The 18,905-nt window shown below is 47.5% G+C and overlaps 1 protein-coding gene across 3 annotated transcripts in view; it reads right to left on the bottom strand.

The window, feature by feature from the left end:
• kiaa1549la (KIAA1549-like a) overlaps positions 1–18,905 on the bottom strand; it is a 32,503-nt gene that overhangs the window by 6,625 nt on the left and 6,973 nt on the right. For 2 of the 3 annotated variants that reach the window (XM_031565329.2, XM_031565328.2), the window contains exons 2-17: positions 14,024–14,377; positions 12,906–13,613; positions 12,491–12,606; positions 11,777–11,999; positions 11,545–11,678; positions 11,174–11,342; positions 10,437–10,496; positions 9,729–9,880; positions 9,264–9,435; positions 8,207–8,367; positions 7,999–8,034; positions 5,749–5,933; positions 3,639–3,763; positions 2,753–2,877; positions 1,768–2,042; positions 599–731 (exon numbers count right to left, since the gene is read on the bottom strand). In XM_031565329.2, coding sequence (XP_031421189.1) covers positions 599–731; positions 1,768–2,042; positions 2,753–2,877; positions 3,639–3,763; positions 5,749–5,933; positions 7,999–8,034; positions 8,207–8,367; positions 9,264–9,435; positions 9,729–9,880; positions 10,437–10,496; positions 11,174–11,342; positions 11,545–11,678; positions 11,777–11,999; positions 12,491–12,606; positions 12,906–13,613; positions 14,024–14,377 — 3,128 coding nt within the window. The remainder of the gene's footprint in view (positions 1–598; positions 732–1,767; positions 2,043–2,752; positions 2,878–3,638; positions 3,764–5,748; positions 5,934–7,998; positions 8,035–8,206; positions 8,368–9,263; positions 9,436–9,728; positions 9,881–10,436; positions 10,497–11,173; positions 11,343–11,544; positions 11,679–11,776; positions 12,000–12,490; positions 12,607–12,905; positions 13,614–14,023; positions 14,378–18,905) is intronic. The other variant, XM_031565330.2, reaches the window with a different exon arrangement.

Genomic DNA, 18,905 nt, shown 5'->3' on the forward strand with positions numbered 1-18,905 from the left:
CCGGTCCCAGCTCGGGCCGCTCTGCTCACTACGCCCTGCGCCACCGCAGGGTAACGAGGCCAACGCTACTGTCATGCGACCACAACACAATTCTTATGATTTCTCTCACAATGCAGAAAGAGTCAGTACTAGTTGTCGTACAATTATCACTATAGCGACTACAAGGGTATAAACATAATCATGGCATCCGTGAGGCTTTCTCTGCTACTGTCTTTCTTCACCACTGGCACAGAATGTTTTAAAGTTTAAAAGTGGTAAAGAAAGACAGTATCTAAGATTATCTAAGACATGGCATTCGTTGTAGTAGGGTAAAAATGACTACTGATAATATTGTAGTCTATTGCTAATGTGTTAACTGGCTATGACAACTAAATTGGCCATGGGTATGTCTATGTCTGCAGTGCCCTTGTGTGATGTTACATTGTCTGCATCTATGCCTTCAGCTATCTTAAGGCTACAACCTTCACTAAATCTACCATAAATATATGCTTTGAAACTATACATATATTACACGATATATATTAACTAATATATATTATAGCTCTGACCGTATCCCTATACTGCAAGCACCCCTGTAGGAGAAAAGGAAAGCACTCACATCATAGCCACTGTTGCGGATGCCCCTCCTGGACCTCTCTCTCATCACCAGCAGGTCCATCTCCGTCTCCACTGGGCTCGTGCTATTCAGAGACTGCCTACTCCAGTAGGATGGGTCCCTGGTGTGAGAGTCACTGGAAAACATTCACATGCAGTCAACGCTCTAGTAACATAATGAGCAATCATACTATATGTTCATATGAGCATCATGTTATTGACATTTTCATAACCATCATCATTGTTGTCATGTTATTTCACCTCAGACAGCCGCACACCACACTGAACATTTAAAGGCAAAAGAAAATATAGCAACTATAAATGTGTTTCATACAGAATAAATAGCATTGGAGTGGGCTACAGAGAGGAGCATACATTCGTCAGTGCAATTTTCAAATAACTGGAACTAAAAAAACTTCAGGTGGCCTTGTCACCTTGTCAGAGGTCAGAGGTGTTGAAAGAAAAGCTCCTCCAATGTTTTCTAGACTAGACTTCAGAGCTCTGTCTCCCTAGTTCTTCAGTTGTAGACACTGACATGAAATACCATTGGGGTCTACTACTTGTCAAGCCCCATCCGATCTCATAAGTTATGTTTCCTTTATTTATCATATTTTCCTCAGTGTTGTGTGTTGTTTGTTTACTCATCTCTCCTATAGTTTCAGATACCTCACGCCCTGCCCTTGTGTGTGCTCCGCCTTGTTGATTGTCTGCCCCCGCCTAGATTGTTGTCACCTGTCCCTCATCACCTTGTGTATATAGTCTCTGTGTTCCTGTTGTCTCGTTGCCAGTTCGTCTAAGTTTCCTCCGTGTTGTTAGCGTCCCAGCAATTTTTCCATGTCTAGGGTTCTCCTAGAGATACCGACCCCTGGCAGCCTAATCGACTCCGCTTTTGCCTCTCCCCTGCTGGTACCTCTGCCTGACCCACAACCGCCTACCTGTGTACCGAACTTGGACTGCCTTACCGTGTACCAAACCCGATCAGTAAAACGTTTTGGATTACTCTTTACCCCTGTCTCTGAGTCTGCTGTTGAGTCCTGTACAAAACACAGTCCATTTACACTACTTCTACAGCCTATTTCAACCCCTGCCAGGTGCAGTACAGCAGGCTATCTTCCTCCCTCGAAAAGGAATCTGACATGGCTGGGACAACCCTACAGGATAACTGACATTCACCTCCTGCGGTATTTCATGTAGGTGGACGGGTTACGCTCTTCTGCAGGGCCCAGTGCGTCCTCCAGGTCCAGAGGCACGTTGTCTCGCCTGAGTCTGTCTCGGTCCCTGTCCCTGTCTCTGTCTCCGCTGCGGTGGTTGAAGGCATGGCCTCCACTGCCTCCACTGCTGCTGCTGGTGCTGACGCCGGCCTCGCTGTAGCCTTTCCTTTTGGCTTTGAGCCGTAGCTTGTTGCGGTAGTGCTCGATATCAGACTTCTGCTTCAGGCCCACGTTCGCCTAAGGAGAGGGAGGCAATGAGGGGTCATATTGCGTTCAAGTACAACTCCATCTTTTTGTCCGTGGGTGGGAGAGTATATGATAGTGCCTGTGTGTGTGTGCATGTGCGTGTGTGTGTGTGTGTGTTTGTGTTTGTGTGCGTGTGTGTGTGTGATTGTGTGGTGGGTGTGTGTGTGTGTGTGTGTGTGTGTGATTGTGTGATAGTGAGTGTGTGTTTGTTTGTGTGTGTGTAAATATATTACGCCTAGGACCTAGGGATCGGGCTACAGACAGAAGCAGCTGGCACTTGACTGTCAGAGAGGCAGCTTTGATGACAACAGAACACATCAAAGTGCTCTGCACGAAAAAAAGACGGTAGAATAGACGTTTCCTAATCCCTTTGCCCTGGCTTTTTCATCCACCAGTGATTCTGCCACTGTTTCTTTTCTTCCTTCCTCTGAGATCTTTGCATCCACAAATACAATCACCATACAGTACATCTATGTTGCAGAGGCTGTCTCTATCTCTGTCTGTAGCGGTGAGGTTTTACATTTTTTTTGTATCCCAGAGGCTCCTCTCATGATGATGAGACAGGCAGGGTGATGCTGCTGCACTGTTTTGGCTACCGGGCAGGTATAAATAAACCAACTTTTTCCCCTGTCTTCCTCTTTTGAATGCACTTTCGACGAGGCACCTCAGTCTCCATGGTGATAGAGGCACTTCAGACTCACCTCGCCATTGAGCATGACCGAGTCCTGGCTGTGATTGGACGAGGCCGGGTAGGAGTAGGTGGGCGGGGCAGCCATGGGTTTGATGGAGAGGAGTCTTAGTGAGCCAGTCAGGGAGTCGTAGTGCTCTGTGGACGAGAGAGTATTCTCCGTCAGAGAGAGAGAGAGAGAGAGAGAGAGAGAGAGAGAGAGAGAGAGAGAGAGAGAGAGAACCCTCGGAGCCAAGACCCACATTAGAGCTCACAGGACCCAGAGAGTAACAGGCAAACTTTACTCCCATAAAGACTCTCACCCAGCACTGTCAAATCAATATTTAATTACAGTAATCCCTTCAGCCGAATAGAACTCTCAGCTCGGCCTTAAATGATAAATGTAGCTTTGCAGCCTCCTTTGTGTGTGTGAGTGTGTGTGCGCATCTGTACGAGTGTGGGTGTTTTTGTGTGTGTGTGTGTGTGTGTGTGTCTATAAGGGAGTGTTTTCCTTGGTGCTGAAGGACTGCACGCTTGTTGAGCGTTCTGTTTCCTTTTTTACCACTGCTCACAGCTGGGTATGCCAAGTGTTGCTTTAGGACTGCGGGTGTGGCAAAAGTCTCTCACTTCACACAGTGATGGCAACCTGCATGATGGTGCAAAAACAAGAGATACTTCTCCTCTTACATCACTTGAGAGGGTAGACAGGCAGGCCCATACTTAACAAAAGCAGTCTACCTGAAGTGTGTTGGCTATAGTGGTAAGAGTGTGAGATATGTGTTTGTGCCTGGATAAGTGCAGTTGTCGTGTGAAAGAAAACCCAGTGCTCGTGCAATGAGAGCATGCTAATTCATTTATGGCTAGGTGAGAGTCTGAGAGTGACGGCTGGGGTGGCCGCTGGGGGAGTCTGCCTCTCTCACCGGTCCTCGTGTGCGCGTCCGCCTTGCTGCTCTTTGATGCCGCAGCCCTCCGTGTCGACGAGCTCCTGCCAGTGTTCAGTTTCCCAGACTCGTTGCTGGAGACAGAGCCGTCCTCGCTTGGCAACCTGCAGTGGGTAACCATGGCAACAGAGGCAGTGGTTAAAAAAGCTCCTCTCGCGTTGCATACAGTATTATGTTCGAGGGGGTTAATGGACGCCTGCGGAAGTGCTATCCCTCCCGCCTCCACCCCCCATGTCCCCATGCTAACCGGGCTGCGGTGTGGCATCGCGCGTGACACTAACACCTCCACAGGTGCCGCTGCAGCTCCAGCTCCCCCGCTTGTGTAACAAGGTAGCCCCAAACAGGGAGAGCAGATGCTGAAGCGCCTCCACTGGCACTGTCCCAGGGACGAAATGGCGAAAAAAACCTTCCGGGTTCCACTTAAAAATACGGCCAGAACACAGCCCAACTCCCCCCCACAGCAGGCTTTAAAAAACTCAGTAATCCACAGCGCCAGCCTGATCTCAAATGCATCCACCTCCACTGAGGCTCCAGTGATTAACGCTTGTTAATTGGCAGTATTTGTGGAACATTCCACACACTCCAGCCCCACCACCCCTCCAACGCGGCGGCCCTCCTGCATGAAGCAGCCGCATGGCTTGGGGCTCTTGGCTGCGTCTGAAAGCCTAACCCGGGCAGACAGGAGGGCGCAGTTCCTCATCCTCTCCGAGCCCCACGGGCGCTCTGAATCATACATGACTCTGTAGCTGGCAGCCTCAGCTACTCTTGCCACGCTGCCGCCTGCTTTACTTTTCCTCTATGTGTGCGTGTGTATGTGTGCATGTGTGTGTGTGTTTTGACATGTGTGTGTTTGTGTTTGTGTTTGTCCATGCATATCTGTATTTGTGTGTATATATATATATATATATGTGTGTGTGTGTGTGTGTGTGTGTGTGTTTGATTGTCTTTGCATGTATATGTTTGTGTTCATTTAATTCGAATATGCTCATATTCACTGGCTGCTCTTAAGGCATTTACCAATGTTGCTCTCCTGAAATAATAACGCTCCCCTAGCTTGCTTCCAGCGCACTCGCTCCCTCTTTTAATCGTTCCACTCCTGAGCAGAGTGTGGCATGACAGCAAAGGCAAGCACTGGCACTGGCACTGGCACTGGCACTGGCACTGGCACTGGCACTGGCACTGGCACTGGCAAGCAGCAGCAGCAGCAGCAGCAGCAGCAGCCATAACAGCAGCAGCAGCAGCCATAACAGCAGCAGCCATAACAGCAGCAGCAGCGATGCCTGCATTTGTATTCCTGGTGATCACAGCCTCCCTGAATGAGCAGCGTGAAAGTGAGCAAGACGAGCTCTGACTTCAGCAGTAGCTGCTGCAATAACTTCAGGGATCACTGATCACAACGGCATGACTGTCTCCGTGCCAGGCCCCGGCGATATCAATATGACATGAGTACGGCCAAGATGCATCGGAGCTGCTCTGATTGACCTTGAGCTGCCAGGCTCCACCGGCATGCTCTCTTTCCCTCTCTCTCTCTCTCTCTCTCTCTCTCTCTCTCTCTCTCGTCTCTGCCTCTGTCTCTGATACCGGGGGCCACTGAGAGAGCCCAACGCAGTTTATTGCTTGATACATTTTCCTCCAAGTATAATTTGCATTTTTACGCATTTTGAATTCAAAGCGAAAAAGGAGGAAGAAAAAAAGACCTTGGGAGGTTTTATTTATGCTGCAGAGCGTGAAGAAAATAATTTGGTTACACGGCAACGAGGAAGCCTTCAGATCTGTGTGTGTGTGTGTGTGTGTTCTTTGCGTGTGTGCATCTGAGTTATTGTTTATGAGTTTGCGTGTGTATGGATACACTCTTTAGAGAAACTGAATATATATAAATATGTGAACAATGCTGCTGGTACTGAATGCGCTAAGCCTTTGAATGGCTTATCTCAAGATGTTTGAGCGATCTGTGTAGGTGGGCGAGTGTTTTTTTTTATTTTAATTTGAAGAACAGCGCGAGCTTCTCCTGCGGATACAGACTGCTGCAGCTGCGGCCGCCGCTGCTGCTTTCGTAAGCTGTGTTTGTGCTCAGGCAGCTGCCCCTCACCTCCTCTGCATCTCCGTGGACTGCGGCCTCTTCGAGGCCGTGCCGTCCTGGTGCCCCACCCTGTCCAGCGAGAGGGCCGCGTCCCGCGCGGGCAGGGACAGGACCAGGGTCTCCTTGGTGACGGACAGAGGCTCTTCGCCCGGGCGGCCCATGTGCTGCTTGGCGTAGTCGAAACCCTGCACTGGCTGTGACACAAAGGCAGATGAAGAGTCAGCCCGGGACACAGAGAGTGAGAGGAACTTGATAGTGGCACTGGGGGGGAGGGGAGGGGAGGGGAGGGGAGAGGGATTTCATTGCAGTTCCATCTGCAGCGGACAGTCGAGGGTCTCTACACTGACTTATTCATGCCCCTCATGCACTCCTCTCTTCACACGCCATAAACAGTGTAGCGTTATACGCCACAACATGCATTAACCATGCATGAGGCATACATTTACATTTAGCACAGAAAAACGCTAAATAAGGGATTTGAGCAGTTTATCTCGTGTGTGTACACAGCATGCATCATATTTTGTCATAGCTTTTGTCTTTCTGTTTCCCTGAAAGCGTGATGTTGAAAATTGAAATGTCTGTTGCATGCTGGGGGGCTTGAAGACTCAAGCCCATTCACACGAAGCTTCTGTGTCGTGGACAAAGCCGACGCAACTCGGCTGCAGAAATCAATAGGTCGTCACCACTCGCTCACCTCTGCCAGAGTAATGCTCCCCTATATTTAGACTGAGTAGAGTAACGGCGAGGGACACCGTGGTCCGCTCCATTCTGCTCCATTAACGGCTCTTGCCAGTGGAGCCGAATGCAGCCTAGCCGTCTGACCTTGACTTGACTGAGAGAGCTGTGCCGGGCTCCACCCGAGTCAAAACTCAGATGAGAGACACTTGGTTTCATAACACTATTTAAAAACATGTATTACAGGCTTTACCTGGAGGCTTGAGGTAATTGTGGCCATTTAATTGGAGCTCCAGTAAGGTGCATATTAGGTCATCGTTATTACCACAACCTGACCTAAGTAATTGAAAAGCGTTTTTTGCAGTATATTCTGGGAGAAGTTAAGGCCACAGTATATTTTCGTCTAACACTGAAAATGATGTGCTAATGATATCGTAATTCCCTGTATAAATGCAGCCTTGATCATAGCGTAGACTGAACAAAAGGATGTGACTGATAAACAAACAAATCGACAAGGCAATCAATAACATCCATATGAACACAAACAACCTGACGGGACACATTGATTTAAAGCTTTTGTGGGCTTACTGTGATTGACAGGAGGACAGTAGACATGAAGTTCATAAAGTCCACCTTTCGTGCAGGTTTGCCTGTTAAGTAACTATTTCACTGTTACCTGTACTATTGCTGATAATGTAAACATCTAAACAAGTAGCTGATACTCTGCATTTACACAATCCTATCATAACCATTCATCTGGACCCTCATTTAAGAACAAGTATTAATGTGCTATGTTACATTTGTACTTAGCCTAAAATATAGTTACTTACACAGTAAAAAAGACTATTCAAATTGTGTTTGTTATTTGTTATTTGTTTTTATGGATTTTTTTCTTGAACTGCGTTATAGTTAACCACACATTCTTTCTGTACAAGCTGATAAGCATGGCTGTTTTGTCAAGTACATTTTTTTTTTCTCAAAACATTCCAAGTGTTTTTTGTACAAGAAAGCCCTGGAAGGGATGACTAGGGTGGAGATCAAAAGGGATCAAACTGATTATAATAACCATCGAGTTCACATTTCATGTCAAATTAACACAATCCCACAAAGTACGCTTGCATACTCGTTCATGAATATTCACGCCTGAATATTCATACTGAAAAACTTTGCATACTCAAAAAAAAGCACTTCAACTGCAACAGCAGCTCAAATTCTAATCCAAATGTCTTGCTGAATTTACCACAAAGTCTGCCTTTGACCCGTCCTCCACGGTCCATTCTGAGAACATGCGTCAGCTCTGCACCTATTTAAATCTAAAATGATTTTTTATCTAAGCAATCATAAAGCATCCCTGGTACACTGACACAGATCCAAGAGGAGGATGAGTATAGCTCCTGGCTCTGTGTACTGAATTAAGAAGGCTGTATATTGGACATCTCATTGATCAAGCTGAACAGCCCCACTCCTTCTCCTCCCCCAACTGGCTGATTTCCCCCATGGCACATTGAACAGACGACTGATGATGTCTAAACTTTAACCACATGCACTGAAGCCACATGCATCTCGACACACAGAGATCGATACCTGGTGGTGATAACTGGCGTCCCGCCGATAAGATGTCTGAATGAGAAAATGAGTAAAGAGCCATTTTTTAGTTGACACACAAGGACTCAAGGTGGCTTTGATTATTATGCTGTTGTGGCTTTCTAAGATGATGCCAATCAAAATGATGATGCCAATCGCCCATTACTTTGAGTTTCAAATGTGATCGCGCACAGAAGAAGAAGCCCACCTTGGTTCGTGGGTGGAAGCTCCTGAAGGCGCTGCTCTTGAAGACGGACCTGTTCCTGCGGCACACGATGGCCACGGCCATGAGGACGAGGACCATCACCAGGGAGACGGGCGTCAGCACCGCCATGATCCACAGGTTGCTCGGCAGGCTTTTCACCACGGCTGTCGGAAGGCATGCGACACGAGCAAACATTACAGCCCACACAGCGCCACATGGAGCGGCTTTAATGCAGACACTCATTCAGTGGATTATTAGAGATCTCTGCTGGCCCATAACACTAAAGCAGCAAAGCTTTTAGGGTTGGAAGAGCTGTAATTCAGGTTCATGGTCACAAGCCATCTTGATCTGTCTGCCTGTCTGTCTGCCTGTCTGTCTGTCTGTCTGTCTGTCTGTCTGTCTGTCTGTCTGTCTGTCAAGCTGTCTGTCTGTCTGTCTGTCTGTCTGTCTGTCTGTCTCTCTCTCCCTCTCTCTCTCTCTCTCTCTCTCTCTCTCTCTCTGTCTCTCTGTCTCTCTCTCTCTCTCTCTCTCTCACTGTCTCTCTCTGTCTCTATCTCTGTTTCTCTCTCCATCTCACTCTCTCTTGTTCTGTCTCTGTCTGTCTCACTAGCACTGTCTCTGTTCTTCACTGGAGTTAGCTCATTATAGACCAAAAGCCCAGCATTTGTGTTCACTCTGTCTGTGGGATTAAGCCCCCACTGCTGGTTGAAGTCTGCTAGGCCTGAGCTTTCCCTCCATCCCACCCAGGCCGCCGCCAAGCCCCCCCCCCCGCTGAGGCGTGTGTAAACCTGGCCGCTGTTTGCTCTGCAGCCTGGGGATGGAGCGCTAAGAGGAGTCCACAGTCCCTACTGCTGTTTCGGAGGGAGGGAGGGAGGGAGGGAGGGAAGGAGGGAAGGAGGGAAAGAGGGAAAGAGGGAAGGAGGGAGGAAACAACTGCACCCCTCCAGCGCTGGGGCCGTTGATCACAGCAGGAGCCAGGCTGACAAATCAGGCTAAAGCAGTAAAAGGGTGATTTGTGTGTGTGTGTGTGTGTGTGTGTGTGGAGGGGGGAGCTGCGTACGTTCTGCCTGCAGCTGGACAAAGTAGCCCAGGGTGAGCGCCATGGTCTGCGAGTCCACCGTGTTCAAGGTCTTGGCAGCGGAGGTGCCGGAGATTGGCACGCCGTCCAGCTGGACGTAGTAGGTCATCTCAGCAGGGTTCTTGGGGCCAGGGAGACGGCGTATGTTGACCATCTACAAAAAGGCATTGTCATTGGCTTTCAAACTGTCTTGTGGTGGAAGCACATGAATATTTAAACGTTTTTTAAACGATTACCTTTGTCACTATTCATTTAACTCATCCACATTTTCATACATTATGTAGCCATGTTTACAAAACACCACATTCATACTGATCTAAATACAGACTTTAAGATCCCTTTGAGGCATTCACTGGGCTGCAGTAAATAGGATTTTCTTTACATAACACGGAGAGCGTTGTCTCATCTGTGTATGATATATGGACGGGCCTGTAAATCTCACGGTACCTGGACGGTGTACCCGCCGACAGTGGCTGCTCGTCTGAAACGCTGGCCGTGTCGGCTGGCCACCAGAAAGAGCTCAGCCAGGCGTTGCTCCATTAAACTGGCAAAGCTCTGATAGCTTGCCTCCAGAGTGGAGCTGTCCACATCCTGAATTACTGCAGAGGCAGGAGTGAGGGTTGGGGTTGGGAGAAAGAGACGGACAGAGAGAGAGAGAGAGAGAGAGAGAGAGAGAGAGAGGAGCGAGAAACACAAGGAGAGAAAAACAGAAAAATACAGAACGGGTAATTGGGAAGAGTAGAGAATAACTCTGATTATCTGTCTCTGATTTATTTCCAAGCTCCCAAAAGCAGCAATTAGAGCACAGATGACCTTGGGTGTTGCTAGGTTCTTCTTTTTCTACTGCTTCCCCTGGCGGTGATATAAAGGAGCGAAGTGAGGAACCTTATAGCAGCCCCCTCGAAAGAGAGACCACTCTCTCACACTCTACACTCTGATCTGATGTGATCTCTCAGAAGCAGATGTCAGGCAGCACTGAATAATGTATCAATACTTGAGGGGGGGTGGGTGGGAAGAAGCTCTCAAAGAGTTTACAGCTTTCGAAAATATACAGAGATGGCCGAGGGCCTATTTGTTACGTAACCCATTAATACCGAATCACTGCAGTCTAGTTAGCTGTTCCAAAAAGCATCGAAGAGTAACTTGCAGTATTACCTGTGATGACCCAGTATTCTCTGGTGGCAACGGAGGTGTTGAGGTTGTGGTATTCCAGCGCTGAAGACAGAGAGACAGACAAAGAGGTGAACATTCAGGATTTCTCCTGTAATGACTCCCTCGCTGCTAACTCAAACGGTTTTCACACCGCTCAGAAATAGCAAGTGTATCAATTGAAATAAAATAAACAAACCAAAGCCAACTAAATGAGGCCATAGATTCCAATATGTGTGAGTATGAAGTGTGATGAAAATGACTCGTGAAAATGACTTCGCTTGTGACAGCTGAGTTTGTCACTGAGGGAGCAGGCGTTAAGTGCTTCTGCTCAGTGATGCAGGAATGGGAAAGCCACTTGGGACAGTCAACAACCCATGTGCTCCACTGTATGTCTACCAAGCAGTCTGCAATGCCATTCAAAGCGCAGTAAAAACCATAATACAGCACACAGGGTGCAATAGATATCTCAGACAGTGGCACACCTTTGTCTTGAGGTGTGACACCTCGTCATATATCTGTTGTAAAATCAAAACGAAAAAGCAAGAATCTGAATACATTCTGCAATGTTATGACTCAGTCAAGAGTTGAATGGCAGAATGAAAGTAGATGGATAGAAATATGTTAATGTTTGTTAAATGTAGTACCCCCTTTTTCAAAAGTAACTGATAACACGCCGATTACGTACTCACTCCCCTATTGGAATCACCCATAATTCCCTCCTGGTGATGTGCGGTACTCACGCTCGGCGATGATCAGTGGTGGGAACAACAGGAAGTAGCCGACCACCTCTGCGGTCAGCTGGTTGAGGAGACCGCTGGAGATAGTGCCGTTTAGGAGGGCACTCCCGTTCCGGACGACATAGATGAGGTACACAGAGGGTGACCCCTCTGCCTGGTACGCCCCCTGGATCTAAAGCAGCACACAGAAGACACTCACTCTTAAGATATGAAATATGGAAATCTCTAACGGAGAGATTAATTACTAATTAGCCATTACTTATTAAATCATTCTGCGCCTTTTGAAGTGTGCATTATTAATTGTGATGTTACTGGCTGGACATCTGTATTTTGAGAGAAAGTCTATTTTTGAGCTATGATAACTGTGGCGATACCTCCACTGTGAGGGAGCCGAAGGTGTTCTCCACTTTGTCCTGAGCCTCAGCGAGAGTGTTCTCCAAACGCAGCTCCATCATTTGTGTGAAGCTGCAGGACTTAATGTTGTCTGTCGAGCTGACGAACCTCAGGACTGAACACAAAACAGATATGTGTGAAACTGCTACTGTAAAAAAAAAAATCAGTAAACATAAGCTAAACTCAAAATTCCCATGATGCACTGCTGCTAACCGGTTCTCAGCTGATGATGTACTCCTGGGCTGTCCAGCCAGGGGTCGACAGGAAGGAGCAAGGCCTCCACCGCGGGCACATGCTGCCGTATGTCCGTGAGCAGCTTGTCGAAGCCATATGCGTTCAGGGCATCCACCACCACCGAGGCTATGTACACACTCTTCCCACTCGCAATATAGTAGCCCAGAGTCACATTGGAGGGGTTACACAGCTCCTTCTCAATCTGCGGGGAGAAAAAAAAAAAAGAACTTCCCTGGATGACTACAAAAACACAACGCTGGGGGATGGAGGCAAGGTGAGATAATTGATTGATTGATCTACACAGATCACAGTGTGAATATCTTATTATTATTATTTGATTTATTCCACTCAGCAACTAAGCAATCTACTGCGCCAGAAATAGCGTCTCTCTCTTGACCACCCAAAGAACAAAGAACAGTTATTTGCGCCTGTTGACCTTCTAACTGGTATAATTCTGCCTCTGAGTCACTCGAGTGGTGATTCGCTGGTACAGCAGCCCGTTTAAGCAAGTAGAGTCATCTTCACCAGACATTATCAAAATGAAGGAGTCATTTTAGACGTCTACCTAACAGACTGCGGTTCCCATGTTTTTATTAATCCATTCAAAAGCCAGTTTAAAAAATGTATTCCTCCCACCAACACATTAAGCCTCTGAATCTCATCCATTAGCAATCTGGTATAGAGCTTGCCAACCTGCACTCGAACGCTGCTGTCATTGAAGGCTTTCTGCAGTGCCTGGGAGAGTCCCTTCAACAGGCTCTGCTTCATGGTGCGCTCGAGCCTGTTTTCCTTCATCTGAATGGACAAAACTGAGGAGGAGGAGGTGGAGGCAGTCAATTAGATCAGAGTTTAGTCTCTGTGTGTTCACTCAAGAGTCAAAGCTAGTGTTGACATTCAGTGTGTGAGCATAAGTGGCAATGCTATTTACTCGTATTGAATTATTAAGATCCTGGTATGTGTGATGACATAATATTTACACATCAAAGGTAGGAAACATGCTGTTCCATCATGGCCACGGGTACATGCTACCCTATTGAGGCAACTGTGGAACAATAACATGGCTACTTGATGCTGAGAATGAAGCAGAAAAGGGGGTGCTTTTTTTTACCTGTTTTAACCAACACCCGCTCAGTGATGTTGCAAGGTAGAGGTGCACTGTCAGAGGTGGACATGGTGTCAGCTTCAGGGATGACATCACCAGAGGTAGGTCCTGAGGTGTTGTTTACAGTCGTGCTTATGATTGTGGTCGGAGCACTGGTAGTGGTGGTTGTTGTTGTTGACAGAGTGGTCGGAGGTGGTGTTGTTGTTGTTGTGGTGGTGGTGGTGGTGGTGGTCGTCGTTGTGGTGGTTGTTGTTGTTGTTGGTGTCGTTGTTGGTGGTTTGGTTGTGATTGGATCGGTTGCCACAGCAGTAGTTTTGGCAGAGGTAGACATCTGCTCTATGGTGGTGGTGGTGGCAGGCAGGGCTGTCGTCCTCACGACGTCCTCCTTCGTTGTCTTCGCCACCTCTTTCGTCGGAGCCACGGCGCCCGAGGGGGCCAAAGTTGTCGTGGTGACAGTCAGGGGCGTTACGGTCGTGGTGGTCACCGTCGTGAGCTGGGGACTGTCTGTGGTCACAGTGTCCGTGCCGCTTGGAGACACGGTTGGGGACGAGGTTCTTTCTGGCCCCGCAGCAGGGAAGGTGCTGTTCCACAGGCCTGGGGAGAGGGAGCTCATCATGTTGACCAGAGGGGACGTGTCCGTCTCCTCCAGGTCCAAGATGGAGGCCAGCGAGGAGGTAGGCAGGTCGGGATTTTGAGGGTAGTCGAGCGCCTCCTCTGCAGAGAAATAAGATAGAATAGTTGATCATACAATCAAAAGAATGGGAGTTTATTTTGTGTGGCCTTGTTAAGATGTGATGTAAACGTGTTGCAATAGGGTTATTGGATGTCTCTGAGAACTGACCGGAGCAAGGGTGACTTTCTCCCTTTCACGGTTTTCTGTTTGGATCTGCACAGCCATTCATGAGTTACCAGATCTAGGGTATTTCCAATCCATTCTAGATGCTAGTAGATCCCCACCCACAGCACTAATTACTAGATGGTTGACTTCAGATGTACATGGAGACATCGTCCTCATTTACTGGTGAATATCATCATTAGTACAATTTTTATGATGGCGGCATGTTTTGCCTAGTTGGGAAGTGTGGTGTATTGAAAGTCGGTGTACATGACTTGTGTTGTTTTACCTGAACTGGTGTCCGCAACGTTATTCCCCTCGGGGGCCGTGGACGGAGGGTCCGTGTTTCTAGCTGGCTCCAATGAGGGTTTCCGACTGGTCGGATTGTCACTGTTGCCGAGTGAAGTGGGAACCGACTGCACTGACGCCCTGGGCTCGGCTTCAGTCCCCGCCGCCAGAGTCTCAACGGGCGATAAATACACCGCCTGCTGTCTGACACTCCCGACAGACCTGGCCACGTCGTCCGCACCAGTCACCGGCGGAGACGCCTCTACCACTGAAGGCAAGGTGGCCGAAACATTCGAGGCTCCGGACGGTTCTTGCGGCAGAGCTGGCTGTCCCAAGGACTCATAGCGTCCCTTGTCTGACAAACGACAAAAGAGCTGAGGATTAGCATTTAGCACACACTCATCAAGAGGGTCAAAGCACCAGGGGCTTATTAAAAATTCATTTAACTTCAAATCTATTCAGATTTGAAGCACTGAGTGTCCTTCATGGAGCAACTAGCATGAATCACTGAAGTCCACATTCCATATCAGGGCAGGCTTCTGCTGCTTTAAATATGGCCATTAAAATCCACACAAAGCTCCTGAGTCATCATCTAAAGGGAAGAATACACAGATAGCGAAAATATTCATAAGTAGATTTCATTTCATATTTAGGTCAAGCACACCATTTTTTTCTGTTAAGCAGCATGTTAATGCTCTTGAAGTAGTTCTTACCCCAAACTGAAGTACCCTGAAAATATAAACACTACTTCACCGAGATAACAATCGACAGTGCAATAGCATAGTACATCTCTTCCCCAGTACAGTGAGTCAGACACTGAGGGGGCAGATATGACTGATATGTTTTAAGTTGACGATACGTTGGCAAACCTCCAGAGCATTTGTACTGTACTTCTAACACAGATTTTTTTCAAATGCAGACATTAGTGTGGGTGGCAAATTCTACCATTCTCTCTCGGCACCAGTCATACCGAGTCACCCCATCGGAGCAATCGTCTCCCTAACTGGTTGCATAAGACAGATTCATAGCGACCGATTAATCATCATTATTCTGTCATCGAAAGTTGAGATTACCTGCAGTCACCGCTCCCTCTCCAGCCCCTTCAAAAATAGAAGTTAAGAAGATTAAATTATTCAAAGCCTTCTGTGTGTGTGTGTGTGTGTGTGTGTGTGTGTGTGTGTGTAATAATACGCTCGCAGGGATCCGTTTTTGAAAGCAAGTGAACGTGGCCCTTAGCAGGGAGAATCTGCTCTACTGTGCGGGCGAGCGACAGTGATGGTGAAGCCAACACGAGCGCCTGACAACAGGCCCTCCTGAAAGCCTATGCTCCAGCAGATAGCCACCTGCTCTGACGGCTAGAGCATATGGGGCACACTTTGGAAGCTGACAGTGAGAAGAGAAGGGGGGAGTGGGAAAGGGAGTCATTTATTTATTTATTTATTTATTTATTTACAGAACAAGGGGGAGCAGAACAGCCAAAAAGAGCTTGATTCAACCCCTTGGAGTATATGGAGACTTAACATGATCTCTTCATCACTGTGAGCGAGGGAGGAAGCGTGTCCGTGTCGATCACACGCTGGTTCCGTGTAGGGTGGCAATAAGCACAAACATCCTTGGCGCGCCTGGTATGCTTACTATGTGGAACACAAAGAACAGATCTTGAAAACCCCCACGATGGGTCAACTCTTCAATAGTCATTTTTTTTTTTGTTTGTTATGAGGCATTTTTGAGTGAAGCACCAGGCAAGGGCACAAAACCACATGGTGAGCTTGATCCACTACTTGTCTCATAAGTTCCCTGCATGTCCTTCAGCACGGTGGCAATCTGTCCGAGTGAGCCATGGAAGCGGAGCATGGAGCTCTTCCATCTTGTGGACAGGTGGTGAGGGGGACTGACGGGGAACAGGCCAATTGAAATGGAATCCGCAAGGGTCTATGGGGGGCTTTGCAACGGCATTACACTATCCCAACAGGATGCTCTTGTTTCCTGAGTCTATTTCGAGGTTCCATCTGCCTAGATGCATCACGTAGCAACTCGCAATTACATCTGTTGAAAACAAAATACACGGGCTCTGCATTATTTAAGCCTTTAGCCACAACATCATTTTCTGTGTCTCGTATGGAGGTCTGAGGGTGGGGGCATTTGAATGCTGACATTTTTTCAGAAGAGCAGTTTGGAGTGTCTAGGATTCAAACACCATCAAACACCATTTACTGCAAAGCAGATTACTGCTTTAGATGTCCTATCAAGCAGCTTAAACATGAGGACACGAAGCAGGTTGGGGTCCAGTTAGAGCTGTGTATTCCAGACCTGGGGAAAATATGTTTTTTTATGCTTAATTATTTCACTGAAATGATACAAGAACGGTATATACTGAAACCCATTGAAAATGTTTTTCATGTGAAATTCAGCCCTGATTTTTCTCAATCGTAATGCTATATCTTCAGGCCAATACCAGAGAAGGCTATTATCCTAACAAGATGAATGTGCTAAATGTATATTGTCTTACGATGTCTGACACAGATAGCTGGAGAGAAAAAAAGCACAGCGGCTGGATTAATCGGATGTTTTGTCCTCTTCTATGCTTAAATGCCTCAGAGCCTGATTGTTCAACCATTAAAATTCCAGATGGTCAAATATCCACGTGAGAGCCACGGCCCTATCCCACCCAAAAGCTAAGCTCTCCATCACCTCAACTACCCTGTAAACCACATGACAAACTTGGTGGCATAGATGGCCGAAGATACTCTAACATGATGATACCGTAAAACAAACCACAGGTGACAAATTAAGGGAGGAATGGTGCTAGGGAGGGGTACAACTGATACAAGAGTTTTAGATTAGATTATGCCGTGCGGCTAGAATGGTTGACCAGCCAAAAGCTTCTGATCTAGTCTTGTGTACTGAATGCCCCCCGCCAATGCCCTGAATGGTAAGCAAGTGACTATCGGTCTTTTAGTAATGCACTGACACCACACCAATCCTGTTGCATAAGGAGGACTGCATAACCCGGCCTAGCATTCTCACTAGGCCAACTGTGGGAGGAAGAGGAAGCAGAGAACCCGGTGTAACCTCAGGCCTTCTCGGAGCCTTGGAGTCTGACAACGCAACCCACCAGCTCAGCCATTTCATGTTCATCTGCAAGGAGTACATAAATTGGCACAGCTATATAACACGATTAGTCTGGCAGCCCAACATACCCTACATTCCACACACTGCCTGGATTTTGAGGAGAACGCTAAACAAGACAAACAAAAATGAATGAGTGTGTGTGTGTGTGTGTGTGTGTGTGTGTGTGTGTGTGTTTGTGTTGTGGATGAGAAAAAAAGGAGAGAGTCTATACCGATTCTGCCACTGTTCAGTGTTCACACGACGACTCTAAACACCAGATGAAAAGCTGAATTAAGTCTACACCTACGCCTAATTAGTGTAAAAAGCTGTTAATAATAAGAAGAATAATCATTAAAAAACAACTTCATCTCCGACCACTATTACACCTACTGATGCCAAGAGAACACTGACAGGCTCTCCGCCAACGGGTCCTGAAACTGGTCTAAGATAAACACTATTCCAATGACCAAGCAATCTGGACTCAAAAGCAAGATCATACTGCCAATTCATGATCACAACATAAAAATGAATGTACTGCTATTTAACTATACGTAGCAGTAGGTTTGACCACTTCATTTCTTGTCCTTCACTTCCTATGATGTGATACTCAATCAAAGATGATTTTTTAAAACTGTAGCAGACAAACCAAAATGATACACAGAGAAATACGTGAGATAACAATATACACAGAGAGCGAGCGAGCGAGCGAGATGAGAATAAAACAGAGAGTAAGAGAAAGGTAGAGAGAGAGAGCACGATAGACGGCTAGAGTTACGATGACAGCAGTGCTGGCAGATTTGAGCTTTGAGCTGTATTAAACTTTATCCTGCTTGTTGATGTCTATCTGTCCACCCCCCCTGCTCTAATTTCAAGTCTCACCACTGCCCCCCCCCCCCCCCCCCTCCCTCCCTCCCTCCATAACTGTAGGAATTGTGGCACTCAGCTGAACCTGCTGAGCTGCTGGACAGCGTGGCGGCACGTGCCTGTAGAAAACACGATGCCAATGCCGCCCTCTGGGGAGCCAGACACAGGGGACGGGGATTTGAGGAAGGGGGGGGGGTGAGGGGGGGGGTGTGGGGAGGAGCAGCAGGAGCTCTGCGGTGCAACATTTAAAATCTGCATTCTACTCGTTCTCTCGGTCGGGGACATATCGGCACGCACACTTTTACAAGAGAAATAACCTGGAAAAGCTTGCTTATTTCCCCAAAACAGATACACGTTAGATCTGAGAACATGTTGTTGAACACACACACAGATTCTTCTTAAAATGTTCGGAGTGCTTGAGTGTTTATGTTAGTGTGAGTGTGTGTGTGTGTGTGTGTGTGTGTGTGTGTACGCGTGTGCATGTAAGCACTGCTAAAGGGGGTGAGTGTGGAGGGGAAACAGCCTGAATCAACTCTCGGTTACTGTCACTGAGGCAGAAACACCACACAGCACATCTGTGTAAGCAACGGCTGAGCCCCCTCTGATTGGACAAAGCCGTCATGTGACCTCCTCCCAGGCTCTGGGTAGGTCATCCAGTCTCAGTCACGTCTGGGAAAAAGAGGGAGTGGGGGGGGGGGGGGGGGGGGGGGGGGGGGTGAGGCAAAAAAGTAAAACACAGAGTATGCCAGTGTGTGATGTAGTACACAGTAGCTATGGGTGAGAGCAGTCAAGGAAGGACATGCTAATGCTAATAGATGCAGGATGATGTAGCTAAAGTCTAGGCCATATGGTCACAGAGCATGGAACAGCATGGAGGAATTATAGGATTGCAGCTCGCAACCACATCC

The sequence above is a fragment of the Clupea harengus genome, chromosome 3 (assembly GCF_900700415.2).
Source record: "Clupea harengus chromosome 3, Ch_v2.0.2, whole genome shotgun sequence".
Taxonomy (NCBI): Eukaryota; Metazoa; Chordata; class Actinopteri; order Clupeiformes; family Clupeidae; genus Clupea; species Clupea harengus.